Below are 27842 nucleotides of genomic sequence, written 5' to 3'. Positions count from 1 at the left end.
GTCAGGGCACACAGGAAAAGTGACCATCTGCTTCTCTGCCCTCCCTCTTCCCCTTTTCTCCCTCTCCCATAGCCACTAGCTTGGTTGGTCCCAGTGTCAGCCTCAGGTATTAAAAATAGCTCAGTTGATTCGAGCATCAGCCCAGATGGGTGTTGCTGGGTGAATCCCTGTCAGGGCGCATGCAAGAGTCTGTCTCACTATCTCCTTTCATTTAAAAAAAAAAAGAAAAAGAGTGTGGTGGTTACCGGGGGTGGGGGTGGGGGGAGAGGAGGGGCAAAAAGAAAACCAGATAGAAGGTGATGAAAGACTATATGACTTTGGGTGATGGGTATGCAACATAATCAAATGTCAAAATAACCTGGAGAGCCCTGGCCGGTTGGCTCAGTGGTAGAGCATCGGCCTGGCGTGCAGGAGTCCCGGGTTCGATTCCCGGCCAGGGCACACAGGAGAAGCACCCATCTGCTTCTCCATCCTTCCCCCTCTCCTTCCTCTCTGTCTCTCTCTTCCCTTCCCACAGCCAAGGCTCCATTGGAGCGGGGTTGGCCTGGGCGCTGAGGATGGCTCTGTGGCCTCTGCCTCAGGCGCTAGAATGGCTCTGGTTGCAACAGAGCAATGCCCCAGATGGGCAGAGCATCGCCCTCTGGTGGGCGTGCCGGGTGGACCCCGGTCGGGCGCATGCAGGAGTCTGTCTGACTGCCTCCCCGTTTCCAACTTCAGAAAAATACAAATAAATAAATAAATAAATAACCTGGAAATATTTTCTCTGAACCTATATACCTGATTAATTAATGTCACCCCATTAAAATTAATTTTAATAAATCAGGTATAAAAAAAAGAAAAAAAGAAGACCACTTCCACTTAGCCACCTGCTGACCACAAGAACCCACAGGACATTCACTCCCCTCCACCTTCCCCAGGGCCTGGGTGCTGGACTAGGAGCCAGTGTGCCTCCCTCTCACATGAGGGGCTCGCAGGGTAGGGCCACCACGGGCTGGGAAAGAACCACCTCAGGGCATCTCCTCTTCCCACATAAGCGTGTTTTGGGTCACCTTCTCTGTATCACTAGGTATAATCCTCAGTCTACAGTCCCCAAATCCTGAAATCCCTAAAACAAAAGATTTTTTTTTGCTAAGTTTGTGGCAACCTCACTTGGCAGCGCACAGAGATCTGAGCTGGTATGAGCCTATTTATAATCTTTATGAATCCCATTTTGTATAAATAGTTATACTTCTCAGTAAAACAGTACTAATGAGTTTGATTCCAGGTTTTCCCTCAGGCTCCTCAGGGATGTTAAATCATATATGTGCACCATGTTCTACACATGTGCACCAACAATATACCATGTCACTCCTAAAATAAGGAAACCTGTGAATGCCAAACCACCTGGCCACAGAGCTTCAGAGGAGGGCCATGGACCCGACCAGATACCACACCATGAGAACAACACTGGTACTGAATGAGAAACCATACACATTGGACAGTGGTGGGCTCCAGTGACTTGCTGTCCAGGAAGCCTGCCCTGAGGATGCACCACAGCTTCTTCTAAGCTGGCCAGCCAGAGCCACGCCAGCACTAGGGTGCCACCAGGCAGAGAGCGCCGTGGGGTCTGATCACTGTGTCTAAGAAAAGACAAAATGGAAAAGCCCCAAACAAGTTCAGCCAAGACCACCAGGAGGAGAACAGGCTTCTTTTGAGAACAGACAAAAAAAACAGAAAAAGAAAAAGACCCTATACAGACCCTAAGCTAGGTGAAGAACAATTTCATTCAGATTTGTGAGACTGTAACTGACACAGCAAGGGTAACCGTGGACACAAGCTGCAAAGAGAGCATCCAGAGCTAACATGAGGTTGCAGAAGGAAGGCAGGGGCCAAAAACGTGCATCTCTGCCCAAGAAGGCACAGTCTGCAGTGCCAGGCTCTAGTCTCCAGGGGCCACCAGCCAGCCTGAGGGCTCCAGCTGGTCTTTCCATCAATGAAGTAGGGATTGGACCGAACGATATTCTAACCGTTCAGCTAGGGACCCCTGCTCATACACACAAATGAAAATAAAATCAAGAAAAGGAGGTGGCTCTGGTCAGTGTGAGGAGACAGGAGGACTTGGTACTCATCTACCTGTCTCCCCCATGGAATCCCAGGGGGACATTATGAGAACTGACATATCCAAAGGTCTCTGACACCTTCAAACTCTGAATTGGTGCGTCTGTACCTTGTGGCCTCTTGTGGAAACAAAAAGCATGGGCTGGATGGACTGCTTCTCTGACCTGGCAACAGGGGATAGTCGATCCCCACTATGGGTAGTTTTTCTATCATGTAGCAGAAGAAAAAACAGAACCACAGTTCCCAAACAAGATGTGTAGAGGCCTGCATCCACTCTCGTCTGTAAAGCTGTGGTGGCAGCCCTCCTCACTCCTTGGCTCTACAGCAGGGCAGTGGCCCAGCTGGCAGTGCAGTGTAGTGCAGTGCAGTGCAGAACCAACACTTTCTCCCAGAGCAGTAGGGTGTGTCTGTCCTCCCCAGTGCACAGACCAGGCAGGGAGCTGCGATGCCATTTGGGGCCACTTGTACCCCTGAGTCTGTGAGTCCCAATGACAAACAGGTCCCAGAGCTGCCCCGGATTATAAGTTAAATGCACCCCATTAGGTTGAGTGAACAATTAGCTTTTAAACTGCTCTGACACCAGGCTCAGAGCAGGGGACCTAGAGCTCCACAGGGAAACCTATGAGAACATATCTGAAGTGTTTAGTGCTCAGGGAAAAGAGGACATCCAAGCTGCAACGTAGATAAATACTGTTCAAAAAGACTGGAAGGTCACCAGGGTCCCCTTTGGACCTATAAGATGATGCAAGAGGTAGTAAGTTTAGCTGGCATAGACTGCAGGCTTCTGAAGGAGACAACTATCATCAGCCTGGTTATTTAATGCCCCAGCGGACAGATTCTGTGTCAACCTTATCAGAATTCAGGTAGCCTGAAAGTAATGAATCACAGGCAACTGTGAGTACCTGCTGGTTTGGGGCTCATTTAGTGTCTTTCTTTTGTGTCCACATGGAAAATGTGCTCTCCGCTTCTGGCCAAGATTCAGATTTATTGTTACTATTGTTATCATCGTCACAGGCAGCAGGAGCAACACCACTCTTTTCCTCACTGTAACACATACCTCAGCAGCTTGCCAGAGGATGTCCACGTTCTTATTCTTCCTGGCGTGGACGTTCTGGCCCAGGAACCGCAGCAGCTCTGGCAGGCACGTCTGGCTCCGAGACCGAGGTAAGCCTGGAGAAAGGAGGCAGGGACTGGCGCCATGCCCAGGAACTCAGCTGCGTGAGCTGCCGGGGCATGGAGATGGCAAAGTGAAGAGTTTCTGGTTAAAGCGGGAAGTTCAGTGTGATTTAAGGGAGAAAGCAGGGGTGTGTTCAGGGCCTGGCCCTGGCTGCCAGCGTAGTGAGCACTGACTTTCACTGTCAGCTCAGGTCCACCTGCAGAGGGCCTCGCTTCACCCTGTCATCAGAGGGCGGGCATCACACCACCTAGGTTGGAAGGGAGGGTGGAAGGGTGAGAGGGAGAGAGGGAGAAAGGGGTGAGGAGGACCCAGTCTTCACAGCCTCCATCAGGGATGGGGGACGCTTTGGGCAGTGGTGTCAACCATGAGTGGGCATGGCCTTCACTGGGGGAGGTATGAAGGGCAGCCTATTGAGGTGGACTTGGAATGACCCAGCCAGGGGTCTTCCTGACCTCTCCAACAGCTCCATCTCCATCATGACATCTCCAGTCCCTTCCAGGACTCCTCACACTGAAGATCAGTCAGATTGCCATCTTACTTAATAAACTTGGGATGTTCAGATACCAGGATCATCAGAGTAAAACAGTCTCAATGCCACAGCTAAGGAAAACAGCCAGTGCATAAATCCACAAATCAAAATCAAATACATGGAATTCTGGGATGTACCTATACCCACAGTGTCCACCACAGAACCTCACCTTGTTGGACATGGGACTCTATGATAATTATTTCATACTCCTGATAGGTGCCCAGCACCATGCCAGTCAGAAAACAGGGCAGAAACAAAAATAGGCTCAGTCTGTGATGGAGGCTGTGAGTGCCCAGAGGAAGTAAGCTTGAGACAAATGAGAATTTAGCATCCTGGAGGAGAACATCTTTCTTCCCCAGATCAACTGTAGCTTCTTCCTGGCCTCCCCTGCTGCCCATGTAAGGAACACCTGCCCACTGATGAACAGAACAGACAGAGGGGTATTCACTGGTGAGCTCCATCCATCAGCCTCACAGACCAGCAATACCCAGAAGCTAAAGCAGCGGTTCTCAACCTGTGGGTCGAGACCCCGGCGGGGGTCGAACGACCAAAACACAGGGGTCGCCTAAAGCCATAGGAAAAGGCGACCCCTGTGTTTTGGTCGTTCAACCCCCGCCGGGGTCATGACCCACAGGTTGAGAACCACTGAGCTAAAGACTGCACGGCTGCCACTCCCCCAGCTTGCTGGGCTGTGGTCCAGAGCTGCTGGCCGGCCCTGGAGAGACTCACGTCCACATTTCTTGGGGCCCTGCATCACTGAAAACTGGCCACCCACAAAATATAAAGCACAGAGCTCCCCCTTCCTGACCACAGTGCTTGCCAGTGACTAAGACTGTGTGTGGCGGAGCCTTGTGTGGTAAGAATGGGAGGAGGACTGGCCAGAGGGAGGCAGGCCCCTGAGGACGGCAGCCTGAGGGCAGTTCTCTGGGTGGGGTAGCAACTGGGCAGAGCCTGAGCGGGTGAAAGGGCGGCCAGAGGGGCACGGAGCAAGGAAGAAGGCAGCACCCGGAAGGCCAGTAAGCAGCCGGAGTGGCAGGAAGCTCTCAATCACCCAAAGTGACAGAGACAAAGGGACGTACCACAAGTGAAGAAATACTTACAATCCTCAGGCAAAACTTCCTTAAACTGCTCAAAGTAGGAATTTAACCGCACCAAACTCTCCACATTGATCACTTCTTGTAAAGAGGTATCTCCAAACCTTCAGAGGTCACAGAAGACACAGTTAGTTGGCTGGCATTGCTTTCTTCTAGCACGACCATCATGCATTAAGGCTAACAGCGCCCATTCTCTCAAACATTCACTGTGCACATCACACTCTGAGCCCCTTTCCTCCGCCCAAGTGGAAGGTGGTCTCCACTGCGTTGGTAACAACTTGCAACACATTTCACTAGCAGGAGGCACACACAGTTGGTTATAGATGCACCTACGAGGTTATGAGGACTCAACCCCGACCAGCCCCTTGTGCAGCATGGCACAGAAACCCCTGACAGAGCGTGGCTGGGAGCGCCCGTGTCCTGCCATACCAGAGGTACTTAGGAGAGGGGACAGCAGGGCAGTGGCTGGGGAGTGAGGACAGTCCTACACAAGTTGCACTCTGTGAATGACCCCCAAAGGAGCTGTTTCTCCTGGACTGTGTGGAGACACAGCTCTTCTCACCACGCAGGTTCACCCTGCCCACTTCACAGGTAGCCACAATGTGCCAGAGGTACAAGGGAGAGGCAGAGGAAAGCCACCACCAGGAAGGTGCAATATAGTCACAGAAACATGCAGGCTCCAAACTCTAAGGCCTGGGTGCCCAGTCCAGCTTCACTCTTCCCTGCTGAGTGATCTCCCTGCACAGCAGCCTCTCCATGGTCCCATGTCATCACTCAGACAGCAGAGCTCACTCCTGTGGGTCTACCACAGCCTGTCCACGTTGAGGACGACAACAACTTTTCCTCTAGGCACCTGCTGACTTGGTGGTCACCCAAGGACATGGCAGCTGGGCTTGTTTATGAGCTGAAGGGACAGTGTACCAGGAGCAAAGCACAAACTCTGCATCTGCCCCACCATCACGTCCTCCTCCACCTGCCCCTCAGCTCATTGCGATGTGACCCTGTCTCAGCCCTTCCAAAAACTGCCCTCGCAAAGTCATCAGGAACACCAGCTGCCACATGCAGGGGATGTCCTTCTCCCCCTGGGGCGCTCCCCTGCCAGGCCCCAACACTCCTACTCTCCACACCCTCGAGGGCTCTGAGGCCAGTTCTCCACCTACCCTGAGCAGGACACTGCTCCTGGCTCCTGAGCTCAGTGCCCCAACCCCCACAGCTGATCCAGAAGTCCGGCTGTCACTGTCCTCACTGTCCCTCTCTTGCAAATGCCCAGCCTTCCATTGCTGAAATCACTTGCCATCCACACTGCCCCAGCCTGCCTCTGGTTGGGCTCTACCACAGCCTCTTCAGGAAGTCGCCAGCAAGCAATCTACTTAAAAGGTAAACCTGATCATGTCCTGCCCTGCCAACAATTCTTTCATATCTCCCACCAGCCACACCACATTTGCTAAGTGGGTGACCCTATACTTAGGGTCAATGGATATTGACCACTGGGTTTAAAAGCCCAGGAGGAATATGGCCCATTATCCTGAAGACCAAATGTCCTTGACAGAAAGTTGAGCTCTTTTTATTCTGAAGCACACACATCACATGTACGTAACAGAAAGCAAGAAAGATGCTCGTGTACTAGTCCCCTCCTCTGCAGCACGCACACACCTGTGCACCCATGGCTCTTCCCCGCTGCCGGGCAGTGGGCCCTGGAGGGAGTTTACAAGGGATAAGCCTTTAGGATCAAGGTGTGGCTCTCAGCCTGGCATACAGACCTCTCTAACCTCAACACTGCCCATCTGCCTGGAACCTGGGCCTCTAGACCCCAGGCCATTTCTTCCTGCTTGTCTTTGCTGAGGCTGCTTGGTCTGGAAAGAATGGGATGTCAGGTCTCTCCTCCAACTCCTTGTCTGATCAATTTCTACTTACTCTTCAAAACCCATTTCAGTGATCACCTCCTCCAGCACAGCCCCCTCAGGCCCTCTCAGACCTCATTAGGGCTCCACACCCTACACTTATTTTCATCCTTGCACCCAATTCTCCCTCCTATCAGCCCAAGTCTCTTGAAGACAGAGGCCATGTCTGGTTCATTCTTGTGTCCCCAGAACCAAAGGAAGGAACGGATGACAAAGTCCATCCAGTACTTGGAGCTGAAGAGGGCTGAGCACATGATTCTACTTCATCTCAGGGACCACTGTGGCCACCTGTCCCGTGGGCCCGGCACGTACCTCTCGGCCAGCGTCTGCTGCTCGTTGATGCCCACGTTGAAGAGCACAGGCTGCACCCGGAGCAGCATGCCGCTCTGCATCTCCCGGGGCAGGGAGTCAAACAGGGGGCCTGGCAGAGGGATCCGCACATTAAACCCGTCCCTAGGGAATGGGAGAGAGGACAAGGAGGGGTTAGGCTTACGACAGGGAGACAGGAAAGGAGCCATGTGAAAAGGGACCTAAGCTCTCCTCACATGGAGTGTGGGCTGGACTTCAGGCTCAGTGGTTTCCAAACTGCTAGGTGTGAACCTTTAAAGGATGCAACTAATATAGAAAACTGTGATCAGCACTTTTAACTGAATGAAACAATACAACAAAAATTAGAAGTACATGGCAGGGACTTCCGTCAAGATGGTGCCATAGGTAAATGCGGTACTTGCCTCCTTCCACAACCACATCAAAATTACTACTAAACTATAGAACAACCATCTTTCAAAACTCCGTGAAATCTGACTGAATAGAAGTCCTATGGCTAGGAATTTAAAGAAGAAGCCACACTGAGACTAGAAGGAGGGACAGGGACATGACAAAGGCTGGTCCTACACCCAATTGTGGCAATTAAAAATCGGAAGGGGCCCTGGCCGGTTGGCTCAGTGGATAGAGTATTGGCCCGGCATGTAGACATTCCAGGTTGGATCCCTGGTCAGGGCACACAGGAGAAGCAACCATCTGCTTCTCTTCCCCTCTCTCCCCCTTCACTCTGTCTTCCTCTCACAGCCAGTGGTTCAGTTGGTCCGAGTGTCAGCCTCAGGTGCTGAGAATGGCTCAGTTTTTCAAGCATCAGCCCCAGATGGAGGTTTCCAGGTGTATCCCAGTCAGGGTGCATGTGTGAATCTACCACCCCTCCTTTCACTTAGAAAAAAAGAACTACAAATTGGTTGTTACAGAATAGTCACAGAATGTGAAGTACAGAATAGGGAATATAGTCAATCATATTCTAATAACTATGTATGGTGTCAGATGGGTGTGAGATTTACCAGAGTGATCACTTAGTTATGTAATGTCTAATCACTGGGTTGTACACCTGAAACTAATATAATAATGTATGTCAACTGTAATAAAAAAATTTTAAATTATTTTTAAAAAGAATGCACAGCAGATAATAAACATAAATTAAGACACTGCTAGTTATGAGAATTTAAAAAGTATTTCTACCGATTTCCTGTGATGACAGGCAGCATGTCAGCCGATGCACTAGAAGTGGCCTGAGTGACTTTGAAGGTCACGTTCCTCAAGTCCATGATTCCAAGGCTCATGTCTTCCAGCATGGCCAGCTCCTCACCTGGACACAAAAGAGGGAAGGAGGCTATCAGAGAGAGGGGACCTGCCCCTCTCCCCATGGACGCAGCCTAGTCACAAAGTGGGATGCAAGAGGAAGGTGACACAGTCAGGTGTGTTTATGACGAGGGAGACAAGGGCCTTTCCAAGCCTATTCACTGGGCAAATCACTTCTCCCCAAATAAGGCTTCTATAAATCCCACAGTCATGATAAAACTGCAGCTGGTGGGAAGATGGGCCATACTTCCCAGCCCTTCCTGGGGAGGGAAAGTGCTAGGGGGAGACAGATAGTATGGAGCCTCAGAAGACAAACCTGGTTCTTCAGAAGGGGACAGAGAAAGTATAAAACAGTAGATGAAGGCCAGACTCTTCCACTGCAAGTGGAGTGATATTTACTGAACGTTCTAAAACTCCAAAGATTAACAAATACTTTTAAAAAGTATTCATTTTTTGCCTGACGAGGAGGTGGTGCAGTGGATAGAGCATAGACCTGGGTCCCACGTTCAAACTCCGAGGTCACCAGCTTAAGAGCGGGCTTATCAGCTTGAGCGAGGGGTCGCTGGCTCAGCTAGAGCCCCGGTCAAGGCACATAGGAGAAAGTAATCAATGAATAACTAAAGTGCCACAGCTACAAGTTGATACTTTTCATCTCTCTCCCTTCCTGTTTGTCCCTGTCTGTCTCTCTCTTTCACTTAAAAAAAAAATTACTCATTTTTACCTTCCTAGAATAAAAATGGAGGCAAGAGCCTTTAGAAGGCAATTTGGGAAGATCTATGAAATTTAAAAATATCCCTACTCTTTGACACAGTAATTTTCCTTCTAATAATTCAGTAGCTACAGAAATGGGCACACGTGTACAGACTACGTGCAGAGACACTTACCAACAGTTCCCACAGGAGGGATTCAGAAACAGCCCAAACATCCTACTTAAGTATACTTAAATAATCATTAGCCATTCTCAATTAGGAAGGACTTCCAGGTATGTAACCACCACAAAACAAACTGAAGTGGTTAAAGTACACAGGGGTCCTTGGGTTACGATACAGTTCCATTCCTGCGACAGTGACGTAACCTGAATTTTGGTGTAAGTCGAAACACTCCCTAGCCTAAGTAACTTATCTATCCTAACACAGTTGTAAAATCATAATCTAGAACATAAAAATAGAATTAAGCCACAGAAAAAGGAAAAGGACATAAAGATACTGTATTGTAGTAACAGTGCAAAATGGCGTGGGTAAGCGTACCGGGGAATGCCAACTCCCTCACTCACACACTGTGTTACTGTGTACTCTTCCGCTGCGTGCAACCAAACTAGTTCACCCTTGTAGTCCATAAGTACAATGCTAACAGCATAAGCCAAAACATTCACGTCTCAACTGTTTTAAATTTTTATGGGAGCGAGCATTGTAAACTTGAAATGTCGTATGTAGAGACTGTCGTAACCCGAGGACCTCCTGTATAGGCCTCTTATCTGGTATTTGCTACACATTTGGGGGATGCTGGATTTATTCAAACCAGCATGTGTTACTTGTGTAATCAGAAAGATAGTTAGCAAGAAAACATGGGATTACATGTTTTCCCATGTAGCCCCATGAACTCCTGGGGTCTCACCGTAGGTGCTCAGCAGGCTCTCAAACTGGGCGAGCAGCCCGATGGTGTAGAGCTGCCGCAGGAAGCCGTCATCATGCAGGCAGTTCCTCAGCTTGATGATGAAGCCACAGATGAGAGCGGTCAGCTGTGGGAACAGACACCTCCTCACCAAGGGCAGGTGCATGGGGTCCGAGCTCCTCTGCTTCCTCACTCTAATCAAGCTTCAGCAGTCCCCTCTGCCTTGGGGTTTGGGGGTGGGAGCATCTGTCTCTGAGGCCCCAGGGAGGGTGTGCCACACTCCAGGCTCACTACTCTGTTGCTCCCAAAGCTAAGTTTGGTTTTGGCTCAGCTTCTGTCTTGACATGCCTACAATTTCGCCTGGGCTAGGACCTTCTGGAAGCCAAGAATTAATTCCATGCAGTGAAAGTGTCTATATACTCACAGATCCATACCAGCTCTGGCTGGAACCTGAGGTGACCACAACAGGGAGAAGTAAGAAGACAGGTCATCCTACATGTCTCCTATGTTGGAGATTTTAACGGGATGAAACAAGCCTCACGGGGATGGGTAAGGACACAGAGAGAAAGACTTTTTAAACTGATGACTGGTAGCTATGACACTCATTTAAGTTCTTCTCTTTGAGGATAAGAGAAATCACTGAAACAGACTTGTGCACAAGCGGCAGAACTAAACACCTACTGTTTTATATACAAGAAAACAGACTGCACTACTGGTGAACAGCCATGTCTCCCTCACTAACCTCCTCAGTAGGGAGAAAAAAAAGGCAGTGAAGAGGCCTGAGCTGTTGGCAATGCCACCAAGTCCGGGGAGCAGAAGGAGCAGGTGAGTGCATCCCTCATTGCCCATTCTTCAGGAGGAACAGGTGTGGAATCAGACTCTCCTAAATGCAGATGACTGAGTAGGTTCCCCTCTATGTTAAAATCGAGACCTCCATGTTACATGTAAAAGCAGCAAGCAGGAGACCACACAGCCATCTGTGGTTTTTCCAAAGTGCAGAGGGAGGGAAAGGCTTTCTGTGCCTGTGTTTCTGAGGTAGGGGGTCGGGCTTACGGTTTGGCAGAAGACCACGTCACGGCGATGCTGCAGGCTCAGGTAGGTGGCGATGGTGGGCGCACTGTCCTGCATGAGCAGGAAGACCATCGCCTTCTTGGCCTTGTCGCTCATCATGGCCACACAGTCTGTGAGGGTGGTCAGCAGGGGGTAAAGGGCCTCACTCCATTCACCTGGACACAGGGGGAAGATTGCGTTTGAGAAGGAAGATTGAAGAAAAAGGCTCTGGACGTCCACCAAGGTGCCTGTCCACCTCTGAACCTGTCCTGCCCCCCCCACTCCCACTCCCACCCCTTCTGCATCTTCTAATTCTGCCTGGCCCAAGCTCTGGCCCCAAATGGTGCCAAGTTCTGCCTGGATATGATCTAGTCTCTAACCTTCCAGTCTGAAGCTTTCCAATAAACTCAAATGTCAGCCCTACTCTGGGACTCTGCCATATGCCTGGTCTCCTGAACCTACTGGGGACTCAACACATAAATTCTCAAGACTATTCTTTTTGAGGAAAACAGTGGGGGAGGGGAGCTTCTTTAAGTCATGAATGAAAAAGAAAATTATCCTGTCTATAGAGGCCAAGCACTACCAGTCCTCCACCCAGGGATAAGAGCACCCAGAACTGACTGGCTCCCTTGCTTCTCTTGACTCAGGTATTAAGGCTGACCCCTGTCCTTCTAGAGCAAAGGGTAATCCCACCCTGTCTACCTGTGTGCAAATGTGCTCAGTTCTCCCTCTGCATGTCTGGAAGACTGTCGCACCAGTTTCCTGTGTTCAGCTCTTGGCACGGTTCTTTCTTCTGTGCTCTTTTCCCATCCTGACCTTCCTGCCTGGTGGCCATCTATTTCTAGCTTAGGGGGTTTTAAAGGACTATAAGGACGCTTTGACCCTGTACCAGAACAGCTTTTTAAAAATAGAACCTCAGGGTAGAAAAACAGCGTGGCTTTGGCTCTTTTTTTCCTTCCTATTTAGAAAACATTTAAAGGGGAGAAAACATGCCCTCATCAGTTATATTTTTAGCAGGCCACCAAACCCAGAAATAGGCACTGATCTTCACCACTTGGTGCCCCCACCGCCCCAAATGTGGCAGAGGCAGTGGAGCAAAGGCTGGGCAGCATAGGCCTCTGAGGATGAGGGTGCCAGCCACAGACTGCCCACAAACATCACGTACTCGGGGAGAGTCCTGGGTCTGGGTGCATCACCAGAGCAAGCTCTGTCTTAAACACAGCAAGAGGGGCGACCTGCCTCTGCTCTTCCAGACTGTGTATTTAGCAATTCATTGAAAAAGAAACTTAGAAAAATGCCTCAAACCTGCAAAAGGACTTCCCTATATTCAGTGTTTGGTGAAAGTAGATTTTTGAAGTATACTTAGCTATTCAAAATTTAGCAAAGACCTAACTGTATATGTAGGCACACTGTATGTGGACAAGGCTTTACATGTGTAATAAAAAAAAGTATGCTTAAATATAGAAAGTCTACAGCAGGAAGGTCTTAGCAAATAAATTGTGACGACAAAGGACACTGAACCGAAGAATGGAAAATGTGAGTCCTCACCCAGGCTGAGCTAAGCAGTGGTGGATTGTGGGCAGGTCCTTTGACCCTCTCCACCTTCTTGGTAAAAAGGGAAAGTCATACTAAATAATACCCAAGGCTCTTTCTTCCTCTAAAAATCTCAGAGACAATCTTTTTGTTTCTTTGAAGAACTCTGTTGAATGTATGTCAATATATTCAGCAACGATTACAAAAGGCCAATGACAACTAAGGTTTAGTAGCCAAGTAGTTTGGGGAAAGGTGAGCAGTCATAACGACTATTCACAAAGAAGTCAATGCTGCCAATTTTACTTTCTTTTCCACTTAATGTGCATATATATATATGCAATTAATACACAAATTATAATCATTTTAATCTGAAAATGCTCAAAATATATCAGTGTTCTATCTAAGCAAGCCCTCTCCATATAGCAGATTTTACTTTGCCTGCTACTTCTTAAAAAAAATCCACAGAAGAATAATTCAGTTTTGCTACCTTATTTTAAAAAATTAAAAAAAAAAACACTGAAAAAAATGGAGTACAGAAAGAACGGTTAGAAAGCACTAGGAGTCTGTCCTGGAGGAGATGTGGACCTGGGCTGAGGTGAGTCTGACAGCAGCCCAGAGAAGCGCTCGGAGGGGAGCATCACCACACTCTGACCCTGCCTGCCCACCCCATGCTTCTCTTTACAACCAGTTTCCCACCTTATTCACAGAATGGGGGTCACTTACACAGGGCAGGGGACAAGCTCAGCAAGGCTGAGAAAGTCACACAGAAAGACCTGCCACCTGCACGGCTGACTAAACCCGTGTGATTTCTCTTGTGTCAGGCTGCTTGAGAATAGGGCTGCGGTAGGATTGGGCGATAACACATTTTGGGTCAATATGAGTAGAAAATAAGATTTAAAACTTTCCAACAAAATGAATTTCTGGGACATTAATGAGATGTCCACCCCAGGTCCTTTAGAGTAAAGGCATCTGGGATGTCAGGGCTGGTGATGGGTTATATACTCTGCTTCCTTCATCAAGAAAGTATTGCTATGAAAGCAAGTACCAACGACCAACAAGTGCCCCTGCTGATACAGCCAACTCACTCTGGGGCCGGCTCCTCATCTAATGCTAATCAGTAATTTTGCTAACTGCTAGCCAATCCAGGGACCATACTTGTGCATTTCCCCCTTCATTAATAGGGGAAGAAAGGAAGGAAGGAAGGAAGGAAGGAAGGAAGGAAGGAAGGAAGGAAGGAAGGAAGGAGGGAGGGAGGGAGGGAGGGAGGGAGGGAGGGAGGGAAAGAGAGAGAAGGGTGTGAGAGAGAGAGAGAGAGAGAGAGAGAGAGAGAGAGAGAATGCAGACTCAGTAAGGTTCTATGGAAAAATTCCTAGTGGGGTCCATTTTAGTCTATTTGATATCAGCTGTGGACAAGCCACCAGCACCCTTGGAAAGGCCATGGCTGACTCTACATGCCCGGCATGGTCTATGTGCTGCATGCCTGTCTAGTCTTCTCCGAACTTCGAGACACTGTGTTGAGGAGAACTCTAAGCTTCTAGGTGGCAGGTTCAGGATGTTGCCATACTTTCTGGGTCCTGACAGCTGGGTATGGTCCTGGACTTTACCACCTCAGCTCTGGGAAAACCAGCTCAGCATGAGGCACAGACCAGCATGGAGGTAAGCTCCAGGGACAGAGATGAGGGAGGAGAAGGAGTGGGCTGGGAGCAGCAAAGGGGGGAAGGGACCAAGTAACTACCTGAGTATCTATTAGGGCCTCAGTGGCCCTGAGCATCCAGGTGACTGGGGTGGGAGACCCTACACTGACTGTTTTGAGGAAGAGAAGCTGTAAAGGGGCTGAAAGCGTATTGTATGAACCCAATCAGATCAGTCCACTGATGATCTAACATCGATGGGGGTCTGAGTTGTGGCCAGCAGTCACCAGGTGAGCTGAGTGGGAATCAAGGTGCTGGGTGAGCCGAGAGGCCTCTCTCACACCTAACAGGAATAGTCTGGGAAATCCCACAGTTGCTGGTTTGCTGCCCTCTCGGCACGAAACAGAAGTCCTGCTCATATTTATGTCATCAATCATGCAGTTGATTTTTTAGAGTGTAGGAAAATATCATTATTTGGGGGTCTCATGCTCACTCTGGGGAAACCACAGCCACACCTGAGAAAATCAGCATAAAATAGGGGAGGGGTCGGCACACTTTTCTGTCAAGGGCTAAACAGTTTGTATTTTAGGCTTTGAAGGCCATAGGATCTCCACTGCACCTATGGGATTCAGACATTGCCCGTGAAGCAGCCAGAGACAGTAGGTGAACACATGGGCACTACTGGTTTATTTACAAGGGCAGGTGCCTGGCAGGACTCAGCTCAGAGCTGCAGTCTGCTGACCCCAGAACTAGAAGTGTAAACATTGATTTCTACATGCAAATGCAGTAAAAGTCCCAGCTCCCGCACTAACTCCAGTGGGAGCCTGGAGCAATCAACGCCTGACATCTAAGGCTGTGTTCAGATTCAGAAAAGGGTGCTGTGCGATCACGCATGTCACATTTGGGTGGCCTCCAACCATTCCCTCCATGTGATGTCCCAAAGTCCAGGTGAAATTAGAGTAAGTACCCTATTCAAACGTGTCCCTCTCTAAGTCAGGTCACTCACTTCAGGAAGCCCAATGCACTCATGGACATTCATCATCTGAAAAGGCTTTAGGACAGGAAAGTGAAAAAACGCCTGTGGTGCCCCGCTTCAGGCCACAGTCCCCACCCCAACAGGTCCCTCATCGAATCTCAGAGAAGTGGCTACATGCCTCCTAATGAAAAATCCTAAAACTATTTTCTAACCCTGGGAGCACAAGGTAATCTGATAATAACATAGCTACAATGCTAGTGGAGTATTAAAAAGACATCTGCAGACACCTTGAACGGACGCCACGTACCTGGGCTGGACTCTTCAGGAGGGGGGCTGCAATCTGCACAGAAACGGAGGGTGACATGGGTGATTAAGAAGCAGCACACAGTTCAAGCACCAACAGCCACCACCTGGAGCAGCTGCTCCAACAGCCTGCAGTAAGGGGGTTAACCTGAACAGAGAAGAGGCGAGGGCTAACCTGCCTCTTCCTGACAAGTCACACGGATGCACTCCAGCTGCTCTGAGGCTGCTGAGCCCCCTTGGTTGTAAACCACAGCTCAATTCACGTGGCATAAACATTCATGTTGCTAATAATGTCAACATAAAATGCTCTTCGGGTGAGCACACTTACATATTCCAATGTGTGGAAGTGCTCACGCGTCCATCACATTGGAAATGATGGAGCCCATGTTGGCTCACAACATCTGGAAGCAAACTTGAAATGAGAGAGACTGGCCAGTCGGTTGGTGGGGAGCTCCCAGCACAGAGCCACTGTCCTGCTGAATAGGGAAACCTGGCTACTGACTGACTGCTGAGTTCCAAACATAGGATCTGGTAATGAAGCCGATACACCACAAACATCTATCCACTCTTTAAAATTTAAGCCAAATATAAAACTTGTATGACCAGGGGGAAGTCTAGAATTAGAATGTCCTTACAGGTCCCTCAAAGAATACCAATTTTAATTCAGTTTCACCCACACTGAGTCACATTGGAAAGTACTCATTTCAATTTCACACTTTAATTAAAAACTCTAAATTTCCTGGTTAACTGGGTGTGCCACAGAAAAGAAAAAAGTTTGAAAAAAGATAATTTGGAATAAAAGCTTTTTTACTTTGCTGTCTAAAATTTTTGGCTCAAAGCTTGTCATGGGTACTGAAACAGGTAGTTTCAGATCCCCAGGAACAGACAGGTCTGGCCACGTGGAGACTTGCACAACCTGTGAGATGGCCCAGCAGTGGGCTGCAAGGGGTCCTTCCCTTCTCGTCATCTTTGGCAATGATTATTTTCTTCTGGGAAAAGGGACAGAAATAGAGCAAAACTGAGGACTTGAACCTCGTTATCAGAGCCCATCCACCTAACAAAGAGAAGGGCCCCCATGCTGTGAAGATGCAGAATAGTCTCCTGAGAATTATAGCAGGCTTTGAACAAAATACAGACTCCTGCCTTGTCCGAGATTCTGGGTCTGAATGAGGAAGAAAGCCTGGCAGCCTGTTTTTATGATCTTCTGTGGAAACCCCAAATGGCTGGGCTGGGCCCCTTGCTGAGAAAGCGTGTGGTAAGCCTGCAGGGCAAACTCCTGTTTCAGTCAGAGGGGAGAGGGAGGCACCCCTCAGGGTACTACTCCTGGGCCAGTTGCTATGTGTTAGGTCTCGGAGTCCCTTGAGGTTTCACGATGGCTATGGACTTTCTTTCATTTTAGCAGTCTCAGGGCATACAAACCTGGGTGTGACCCACAGACCTCAGCCTAAGGACAACCTGGTCCTGGTTGAAACGACTCTTCGGGGAAGAGGAGAGCAGGAGAATGTATGTGTGTGTGTGTGTGGGGGGGGGGGGTAGTGGAAGCCACAAACCCTGGCAGGTAAAGGATGTGAAAACGATGTAGGGTGCTTGTGGGAAAAGCAGGGAGGAGAGAGGCTTCTGGAGCCTCCAGTGGGACCTGCAGAACCCTGGCCCTGAGTGATCCTGGCCCACCAGGTGGCTTTGACCAGGTCTGCAGGAGAGCAAGCTAGGAGGCAGAGCAGCTTCTTGGTAAGATGAAGAACAAGGATCCAGGATGGGCAGAGAATTGGAACAAAAAGCAACAATGCCTTTCAAAGAGGCATGGAGTTGTTTGTAGGTAATAAATATGCAGGTATGAACACACCTGCTCATCAGGCCAAACTCCTGCCCCAGTGACACCAAATGGTCTAAACCAGGGGTCTCAAACTCGCGGCCCGCCGAACAATTTTGTGCGGCCCGCAGACTAATCCACAAAGTTCAAAATATTTTGGATAAAATTAAGTAAGCCTAGGGGCCTACTTGTATTTTTCATTTCTCTAGCATCCTAGCTAGATATTAGCTTAGTTAACAGCAGTTGTGATGCGAACTACAGTTTCTGGTCGTTTTGTGACACTGAGTAAACTGCATGTACGATTGTGCTTGTTGTACTGATTTTTTTTTGTTTTCAACTGCAGTGAGAAAAGTGTTGCGTAACAGTTGCCTTTTGTAGACCTAGTGCGGCCCGCCGAACGGCTGTGATCTTGCTCTGCGGCCCACATGCTGAGTTGAGTTTGAGACCCCTGGTCTAAACAGTCATGGCAGGGCCCAGTTCTGGCCCTTACAAAAGGCTGAGTGAAATAAGTGGTTCACAGTCTGGTTCTTTCTGACCCCTCTGAGAAGCGTCCTGGCGATGTACAAGGCTGTGGTGCTGAGGACTGTGGGAGGTAACTGAGTGGCGTCACGCACTCTGTGAGTCCTGACCAGCTGCCAGCCTCTCTCAGTGTGCACTTCATGCTCCCATCGCCACAGCATACCCAGTTGTGTGGCACACACAGTTACAAGTCAGACCCTGAACATTAAAGTCATAAATAAATGCTCATTTAAATAACTAACACTGAATTTACATTTGTCTGTATTTGAATAATACAGGACATACCTAGAGAAAAATGACATTTAAGTTATGGATATAATAACAGTCTATCCGATAAAATAAACTCTCCACTAAAAAAAGTCCAATAAACTACTTTTTATATCTGCAGTAAAATTTTAAAGTACAAGCAAGACAATAGTAAAAGAAAAATGAGCAATGAACTTTCAGAAATTTTAAAAAGAAACAATTTACATTAAAAAATGAGAACAGAGACAAAATAGCTCCATGAACCAATCACAGTTTGGGGAGTTGAACTAGAATCCCTCATGAATGAAGAGTGGAGGACGTGAACACAGCTGAGACAGAGGCTCAAGTGAAATGTGCCTGGAGACAGATTGAGGCAGATTAGGAAGATGAAGGTTTCACTTATAAATCGAGAGGGTTTATCTAGAGGCTTTCCATAAAGGAGTAAGCATGACTGCCTTGAATGAAAGTTGCCCAATTCGGAGATTAACAGTTCTCACCCTTGGAAGTCTAATCCTGGCACATCTAGGTCTTACTTCCTGTGGCCAAATACCCCGAAAGGAAAGCAAAGTGAAAACAGAAGCTGGCTCTACAGCCAGGCTGGCTGCCTGGCTCACGAGCCCTCCAGCTGTGCTTGTGGGAAAAGGCAGGAGGCCGAGCTGTAGGGACCAGGGAGCCATCTCACTAGCCTTAAGCCCACATGCAACGCCAACCAACTGGCTATGCTCTGTGTCCCCACAGACAGAAGACTTTCTGAACTGTTGCTTCGTGCCAATGTCCTACCATTTACTGAGAGCCCTACCCTGGAGGTGGTAACAGAGGAACCTAACTCAGTCCCCAGAGGCACAGGACTGGGTGCCACCACCGGACTGAGTTAGCAACATGTCCTCAGGCAACACGCCTCTGCTGGATGAGCACACCCAACCAATGCCAACCAGTCTTCACACGAGCTCACTGGGCCACTAACAGCAGTCCTCTACCGCATCCCTGAGACATTCACCTTGTGCCTGACTGCCAGTTCCCAGTGCAGTCAACAGCCTCATCAGAAAGGTAATATCCACGTTGGCCTCCTTCAGGTTTTCAGACTGGTTTCAGGGAGCCCAATCTTACTGCTGTGACAGCATGATCCAGGAGGGCCTGAGAGCCTGCCTTTGCCAGACATGCAGGTACACATGCAGACTCCGTGGGCATAAAGCCTACGGGGGCCTCTGCCCTCACTGCCCATTGCTCCAAGCACTGCAAGGCCCTGCTCTGCCCTGCTCCTCCCGACAGCCCTCCCTGCAGTCTGTATGGGGGAAGAGGACATGAAGTCAGACACAGACAGAAGTGGAGACAGAGTGACGGGACGTATGGATGCATACGCACGTGTGGTCAGGTGAGGATGGCATGCAGCAGAGGGCATGGTGGAAGGGCATGGCGAAGAGGAGACATCACAGAAAGGTTCCTCCGGTCTGATCCAGTAGGCGTGGCTGTCTCGGTTACCTTTCTTGCTGGTGCCGCGGCCCGAGCAGGGGAGGGTATCCTCACAACCCTCGCCATGTAGGCGCTCCTTCTGCAGCAGCTTGTCCACCCGCTGGATGATGCACTCCAGGCTCTTGTCAACGTTCAGCCACACTTTCTCCTTCCAAATCAAAGGGCTCATTTGTTCGGCTCTCCGATGAGGATGACAGGCCACAACACAAACCAAACCATCCTCCACTGACCCCCATCCCAACCACTGTGCTCAGTATACCACCACAAGATTTAGAAATGTCAATGGGATTCATAATTCCCCCCCCCAAAAATTAAAATTCTATTTGCTTTTCAAAGGATAAATCAATGTTTTGAGAATGCTGGTTTTAAAATTTGGAAGCAGTCTGCTAGTAACCATCATGGAAGCCAGACAGGACTTCCCAGCAGCTACCAGCACTAACAGAAGGGGCCACAAGGTCCCGTGAGGCAGTGTCATCCTCCTCCCTCTGCTGCAGGCCTCCTGCAGTATCACACCAGAGGGGACTGAAATCTGGTTTGGAAGGAAGAAAATGGCAACAGCTAATCACTTCAGATGGGGCGGTGTGGAAGGGGTGGGGGAGGGGAGGTGAAGGAGGAGGAGGAAGTGAAGGAGGAGGAGGAAGTGGAGGAGGAGGAGGAGGTGAGGAAGGAGAAGGAGGTGAGGGAGGAGGAGGAGGTGAGGGAGGAGGAAGAGGTGAGGGAAGAAGAAGAGAAGGAGGTGAGGGAGGATGAGGAGGAGGTGAGGGAAGAGGAAGAGGAGGTGAGGGAGGAGGAAGAGGAGGTGAGAGAGGAGGAGGAGGTGGTGAGGAAGAGGAGGTGAGGGAGGAGGAGGAGGAGGAGGTATGGGAGAAGACTGGGGGAAGCCAAGGAAGTCTGATCAGGGCAGGCAGAACACTGGGCTACTGAGTTCAGTGGTTCACAAGTCTACTTCTAAACAGTCCCGACAAATGACAAAACAAGTTCTATGTACCACTCCATGAGGAGACACAGATCTGTTCCTGGGACAGCTCTGTGAGGAAGAAACAATGTGACACAGTGTCAGGGCAGTATCTCCCATGTCCTTACCAGCTACCCCAGCGCCCGAGTTTCCACATCTGAAAATACACAAACAGCTCAGGAAGGGCTAACCTGACCAGAGACTCCAAGGAGAAAATCGCCCTTAAGAGCCAGGTCCAAGAATGGCCAGCCCCCAGCAGCCCTGCTTCTCAGATGGACACAGATGGTAAAATACTATCTCCTTCCTTAAGTCAGGTGGCCCAGCAGCCATGTGAAGGAGATTCAGAGCTTGTCTACAAAGGCAATGACCCTTCAGGCCCCTCTGGGGGGGAAAGGCTGGTGAGAAGTGTTGTGTTGTCAACCCGAGCTTAGCAGCAGGATGCGGGCCATGGGCAGCAGACTCACCCACTCTTCCTCGTGCCAGTCCACCTGCAGAGAAGACCGGCTATTCCTGCCCGTCCACCTGGCCATGAGGGTGTCCTGGTCATTCCTGAGCATCACTTGCTCCTCCTCAGTTGAGGTGGGGGAGGCCTTGGAGGCAATGTAGTCGGGCCGCGCTGCATTCAGCCCGTGGATGGAGTTGGCCAGCAGTTTGCAGTCGCAGACAGTGACCAGCTGCCGGGTCTGCAGGTGCACACATACCCAGGCTGCTGAGCCCCAGGCCTGGGACTGAAGGCCTGTCCTCTCTGAGGGTTGGGGAACTGGCCTGAGACCAGCACTCATCCCTTGCCCCTCTTCAGAGTACAAACAACTCAAGGGCTGCTGCCTGCAGGACACCGAGCTTTAAGACTGCCTCATGGCCAACCTGGCTGAATCTCAGCCAGAATTTCCCACCAAGAAGACTGGGGCCTGGCTTGTGGTAGCGCAGTGGATAAAGGATCAACCTGCAATGCTGAGGTCACCAGTTCAAAGCCCTGAGGGTGCTGGCTCTGAGTGTGGACTCATCAGTGCAAAGTCAGGGGACTGAGAGGGGAAATTATTTTACATGATCCCAAAGCTCACCAGTTTGAACTCAAAAGTCACTGGCATGAAAAACGCAAGGTTGCTGGCTTGAGCAAGGAAAAACTGGCCCTGGTGAAGGATATATAAAAAGCTCAATGTACAACTAAGGTGAAAGCAACTATGAATTGATGCTTCTCACCCTCTGTTACCCTCTATCTCTCTCCTTTCCTGTCTCTCTCTCAAAAAAAAAAAGAAAAGAAAAAAGAGGAAGACTGGGCCCTGGCTGGTTAGCTCAGTGGTAGAGCATCGACCTGGTATGTGGATGTTCCAGTTTGATTCCCAGTCAGGGCACACAGGAGAAGCTACCATCTGCTCTCCACCCTTTCCTCTCCCCCTTCTCTCTCTCAATCTCTCTCTCTCTCCCACTCCCGCAGCCATGGCTCAACTGGTTCGAGTACATTGGCTCCAGGCGCTGAGGACAACTCTGTGGAGCCTCCACCTCACACATTAAAATTAGCTTGGTGGCAAGCATGGCCCTGGAAGGGCTGAGCATCAGTCCCACATTGGGGTTGCCAGGTGGATCCCAGTCAGGGCGCATGCAGAAGAATGTCTCTTTATCTCCTCTCCTCTCACTTGGAAAAAGAAGGGGAGAAAAAAGAAGAGTAAAGAATAAAGAGGATGAAGGGACAGTCTGTGTTCACTGCTGGCCTTTGAGCATGGCATTGCTAGAGGAAGGGCCAAAAGAGAGCCCAGTATCCCAGTCTTCAAGGACATCAGGGCCAACCCCTCTAATTCCAGGGGGTCAGCCTTACTCTGCTTCAGTCACTGAAGCCTTATCTTTTTGCATCTAATTCCTGGAGCCCTGGACTCTGGGCAGAGGGTTCCTGGCATAGCAATCCTGGTTCTGGGGACTTCTATATGCAATGGGGGCTCTGTGACTCATCACATGACTTCCAACATCTTCCTTTCCAAAATGGATCTAATCCCCAGTTCTCAATCATTTTGCTAATGACACGTGAAGGATACAGTGTGTACTGTTCAAGAACAGCCCCTCACCCTAGTACGGCAGCTGTGACGAGGGAAGTGTGATCAGAATCTGTGTGTGCAAAAGGATCTGATCGACCCACGTCCCCAGTATGGATATATATGTATTTTAAATCAGAATTAAATTACTATTAATTAATGGATGATTTACTGATTCTATATAAGCCAATAAAATTAAGTTGCTCTTATGTGTGTTGGTATAATAACTCATTTAAAAAAAAAATCCAATTACATTTAAACCGTGGCAAAATGAAAAATGTGCTGAGTGCATGCATACTAAGAAAGCTGTGGAACTGCCCCAGCCTTACCAACGACCCCCTTGGACTTGCTGGGAGACACCTCTGTATGAAGCAGCAACTGGCATCACAACCCCAGGCTGTTCTTGGCCTGTCCTCATCCACGTCTGTGACCATAGGCAAATCACCAATCCCCACTGGACCTTGTGGGAACTGGATCTGAAGCTAGATTTTCAAGACCATCCCAATGGCACCCTTCATATGAATGGCTTTGGGCACACCATGCCAGAAATCCAAGGGAGCCCCCACCCACATGTATCAGGGCATCCTCTTACCTTGTCTGCCAAGATAGCGAGTGTCCTTTCGAGGCCAGTGGCAGACCTGTCCTTGGCCGCCCGTGAGAGTCGTTCTGCATAGTAACTCACTTGTGTTTTCAGGGTGTTGATCTGGGCGATGATCTCCTTGGCTCTGATGATGTCCTGTGGGATGTAGATTATGGACTGGCAGCTGGACGATGTACTAAAAAGGATAAGAACAGACCTTAAGAGGTTCTCTCAAATTGATGAGCCTGCTAGGTCCCTCCCAACCTCAGTCCACAACCAACACAGAAGAAAGCATTGCTGCTCAGGGACATTTTCCTGGGCTGGGTAGCTATTGAAGTACAAAAGTATATCTCAGAAGATCCTTTCTGTCTGTATGGTAGAAGCTTGAAGTATTAACATACAATTAAGTCTTCTACCTATATTTGCACCTGTATTTGTACCATGTGTGCACATATTAAATCCAGAAATTACCCAAATGATCTGTCTTTCATCTAAGAACCTGACCTGTCAAATTCTAAGCAGGACTTAAGTGAAGACATGGGGCTACTGATGCCTGAAGGGAGACTTCCATGGGCGCTGGACTCTGCCGAAAGGGTCCTCAATGTTTCATTTGGCCAACTAGAACTTCAACCCTCCTGTGCACACACCCACAGCTCTCCTCCCTCCTGTGTCTGACCCAGCACATTTTCAGAAAACTTGGCTTCCTTCCCTTCTTCCTGCTCTAGTACTTCCCATTTTTGAAAAATATCATTCAATCAGATGAGGAGGCAGAAAATGTGCCAGGCCAGAGGCCGGGCCTGGATAACTCAAACCTGGCTCTTGTCAAACCTGGGAGCTCTGGAAACCTGCTTCTTCCTCCTTCCCCGCCTTCTGCCACCAAGCAGCATGTGTGTCTCGGGATCTGAGGTCAAAGCTACAGCCTAGACGCTTTCTGGCACAAGTAAATACCAGCCTCTGGAGAACCAGCTCAATGCCACGGCTATATGAGGTCTGGCAGACACATCTGGCCCTTCTAGATGGAGGTGGTAAATTGCATCTCTCAGCTAAGATCCCAAATCAAACCAATATTATAAACTGAATTTTCAGACCATGTGTGGAAGCTGAGGAAAACAAGGAGGAAGGATAAGGTGCCAGTGCAGAGGTCCCTCCCACAATTTAAGATCGTGTGCTCTGGCTCAAGTGGGTGACCTATGCTTCATGGAGTGAGGGGCTCTGACTGGTTCCCTCGGAGCTGCCCCTTGAGTTTGGGGGAAGAGAGAAGGTAGAGAGCTACACCTGCTATCACTTTCCCCGGAGATGGGGATAATGAGGGCAGGGCTGAGAACCACCCGATGGGCTTTCCCAGGGTAACCCAAAGGCGAGTCATCAAAAAAGTGCCCTGCCTCTTCCCTAGACAAAATATGGGCTGAACATGCAAAAAGCAAAACCCAAAACGCCCCGAAAGAAACCACACCGCAAGCCCACACACCACAATAAAAACAACGGAGCTGCCAGAAGCCCATGCAGCAGAATGCGCTCAAGCCTATTCGGTCTGACAAGAGCCATTCCACAGCTCCGTATGCACACAATGACTTTCCAATCTGCAATCACTCTTCCAAATGAATAGCTGTCATTTAAGACAATTCAGTCTTAAAAATATAATCTCAAAATAGAATTAAAAAACATGTATTCCTCGCAGGTCCCGATATTTAGAGCATACATGGCTGTGTATGTACACTTCAACAAATACATACCCACCCCCACACTCAAGAACTCAGCCCACTGAACCTGTCCTTACAGATCATGCCCTAATAATAGTAACCAGCACCTTTTAAAAAGTCAATGTTTTTTTATTTTTATTTTATTTATTCATCTTAGAGAGGAGAGAGAGAGGGAGAGAGAGAGAGGAGAGAGAGACAGGGGGGAGGAGCTGGAAGCATCAACTCCCATATGTGCCTTGACCAGGCAAGCCCAGGGTTTCGAACCGGCGACCTCAGCATTTCCAGGTCGATGCTTTATCCACTGCGCCACCACAGGTCAGGCCACCAGCACCTTTTACACAAGAAGGATTGAGTAGATTTCAAAGAACTGCTGCTGTTCAGGGTGATCATGAATATATGAGCATGTGTGCCCATCTGCCTACTTCTAAAAATGGGAAAAGCTAAAGAGGCCTCAGCCTGGGAGGAGTGTCCCCAGAACTTCCTGCTGTCAGATGTCCCCAGGAAAGCCTGACATCTCAGGCAGGGCCCAGCCACAGCCCCTGAGCCCCGCCAGCTCCAAAAGGGCAGCAATTCCAAAGGGGTCTGTCACCCAAAGAAGTGTCACTGCAAAGTCCCTGTTCTGGCTGGGCAAGCATTCTGGACATGACTGGGGGTATTGGGGTGGCAGCGGGAACCACCAGGCAGCAGACATGATGGTTTTGGCTGCCATCTAACTCTTTGTTAGAAAAAGTCACTTGGTTATTGTAATTCTTGTTAAAACTGACATTAGTAACACTGATTTAAAATATATATAAACTACTAAATATCATGAAAATGTAAGCTGGCTTCATTTCCACCCAGTGATGGCGGGGTGCAAACTGAAAAGCCTCGAGGCTCTTGTAACAAGAGAGCCATCAAGAGACTCCCAGCCGCAGCAGCAGGCAGACAGGAAATCCCACTCGCCCTTCTGGGGGAGGCAGCAGCAGGCCTCTCAGAGTGGGACAGGGGCTGGGGGCCCCAGGGTAAAGACAGACTGACTATTCATTACCAAAGAACATTGCAGTTGGAAGGAGAACTATTTACAAGCTGTAACTAGGAGCCCACAGTGGCACCGAAGGTGAAGCGCCTCTCAGGGCAGGGGCAGCACAGGCTTTCTCTGCATGAGAGCAAGACCAGGACAGACACTCTCTCCACAGACAGAAAACTCACCAACACTCCTCAAAACTGCTAAAGAAAAGAATCAAAGTGAAATATTAGGATTTGTTAGTAAACACCAAATGCAAAACAAAAGTTTAAAAATCCCAGTTATCTTTTGTCAGAACATGTGAGTGCATTTGCCGAAGAACAATTAACTTAGGGCTAGTGCTTATCCGCTATAGCAGCGTCGGGCTGCTTACATGGTAGCCGCTCCACTGAGGGGAAAGTTACATCTACATCTGAAGGAGAGTTCCAATGATGGAAAGCATTTCTACCAATGGTTTTATCACATTAGTAGGAAAGTAAATAAAAATTCTTAGTATATATTTGGAAAAGACCACAAAGGCATTTTGGGGATAAGAAGTTCTGAAGTTAGTACATAGAGCAATCAGGGACAAGGACTGGTTTTTTTCTCCAGGGCAACCACATCACCCTTGAATCACAGTCATACCCACACAGCTCAATGCAATGGCATGACAGAGACATGCTGTTCAGAGTGGTGGAGACAGGAAGCCTCGGAGTTGTCACAGTGTCCAGAGAAACACAGGAGTCAGTGAGTCCTTGGGCAGGTCTGGTCACCTGGCTTGTCTGAGCAGGAGATAGCCCCTGATGGGAACGAATCAGGTAGAGCGGGCTGCTGGGGCCTCCCAGAGAATGTTCTCCCGCCCAGGGCTGAAACTCCCTTTCCTAACCAGGGTCTGTCTCACTCCTCCTCCTCTCCTCCTCCTCCTGTCTCCAGGACTTCCTTGGCTCAGAATAACCTGTGCACACATCTGAAGGTTACTTCTCACAGTACAGTCTCTTCTGTCCACCTGTCCTCCTCCAGCCTCAGCTCCATGGTCAGCGACGCTCCTAGCTGCATCCCTGACCCCTCAGCCCACTGACCAACCACTGCACCTGACCTTTCACCCATCCCTGATCCAGTCCAAGGTCAGTTTCCTCCAGACATAGCAGCACAGAGCCAGGCAAGGGCCCCTAGCTCTGGCACCTGCTAACATTTTCTGCCTGACCACCTTGTGGGGTTCCCTTGACATTGCCTGAGCCTTTGCTTCACCTTCCTCAAGCCATTCCATTTCCAGTGGTGAGTACTGCCTTTCACTGTACATTCTGCAGAGGTTGTTCCAACAAACCTTCAGCTTGTTCCTTCCCACCTCAAAAACCTCTCTGCAACCTCAACTTCTCACATTCCTTTGACTAACTGCTTGGTCCTGCCTTTCTCTATCTCCTCCAGAACTTGCTCCATCCATGCCTCCTTCTCTACGTCAGTCCCATCTATCTTATTTTTCAGCTTAAACACATGCTCACGTCATAATCACCCTCCCCAAACCTGAGACCTGTATCCTCTATTTCACGGTCCAAGGATCTTACAGAACCATCTACACTCACCACCTCCATGTCTTATTCTTATATCCCTTGATCTATTTAAATCTTGGCAGGTGACATTCTGGAAGATCACCTCCCATGTTTTCAACACCTGTTCCAGCTCCAGAGCACCCTCTGTGCTTGTCTCCAAACATGGCACTGCTAGCTCCAGACCCGGAGCACCTCAGGACGAGGCCTAGGTCTGTCACCCCCACATCCCCAATTTCGAGAGCACCCCACACTGAGTCTAGCTCTCCACTCGGTCTTTTCCCCAAAGCACCGGGCACCACACCTCCAGTGACACTACACGTGCGCTCTGTACCTCCCCCACCCTTCCTGTTGCCTGACAGCTCCCTGCTCAGCATGCAGATCCATGCAGCCCCTCAAGCCTTTCTGAAACTGGGAATATTCATCCACAGCAGTCCTTTAGAAAGGGAGGGGATCTCTCACAGGCTGCTCACTTTGGGGCACC

At 49.3% G+C, this 27842-nt stretch overlaps 1 protein-coding gene across 10 annotated transcripts in view; it reads right to left on the bottom strand.

Annotated features, from left to right (window-relative positions):
- The window catches only part of INPP4A (inositol polyphosphate-4-phosphatase type I A), a 128971-nt gene that overhangs the window by 10237 nt on the left and 90892 nt on the right, over positions 1-27842 (bottom strand). For 4 of the 10 annotated variants that reach the window (XM_066267791.1, XM_066267794.1, XM_066267789.1 and 1 more), the window contains exons 14-24: positions 26021-26038; positions 23145-23328; positions 20993-21211; positions 19466-19721; positions 15533-15565; positions 11089-11261; positions 10039-10162; positions 8305-8431; positions 7111-7251; positions 4904-5001; positions 3155-3267 (exon numbers count right to left, since the gene is read on the bottom strand). In XM_066267791.1, coding sequence (XP_066123888.1) covers positions 3155-3267; positions 4904-5001; positions 7111-7251; positions 8305-8431; positions 10039-10162; positions 11089-11261; positions 15533-15565; positions 19466-19721; positions 20993-21211; positions 23145-23328; positions 26021-26038 — 1486 coding nt within the window. The remainder of the gene's footprint in view (positions 1-3154; positions 3268-4903; positions 5002-7110; positions 7252-8304; positions 8432-10038; positions 10163-11088; positions 11262-15532; positions 15566-19465; positions 19722-20992; positions 21212-23144; positions 23329-26020; positions 26039-27842) is intronic. The other 6 variants (XM_066267790.1, XM_066267793.1, XM_066267795.1 and 3 more) reach the window with 3 other exon arrangements.

This window comes from Saccopteryx bilineata, chromosome 3, assembly GCF_036850765.1.
Source record: "Saccopteryx bilineata isolate mSacBil1 chromosome 3, mSacBil1_pri_phased_curated, whole genome shotgun sequence".
NCBI classification, from domain to species: Eukaryota; Metazoa; Chordata; class Mammalia; order Chiroptera; family Emballonuridae; genus Saccopteryx; species Saccopteryx bilineata.
This window is presented reverse-complemented; position numbering and strand designations above follow the sequence as displayed.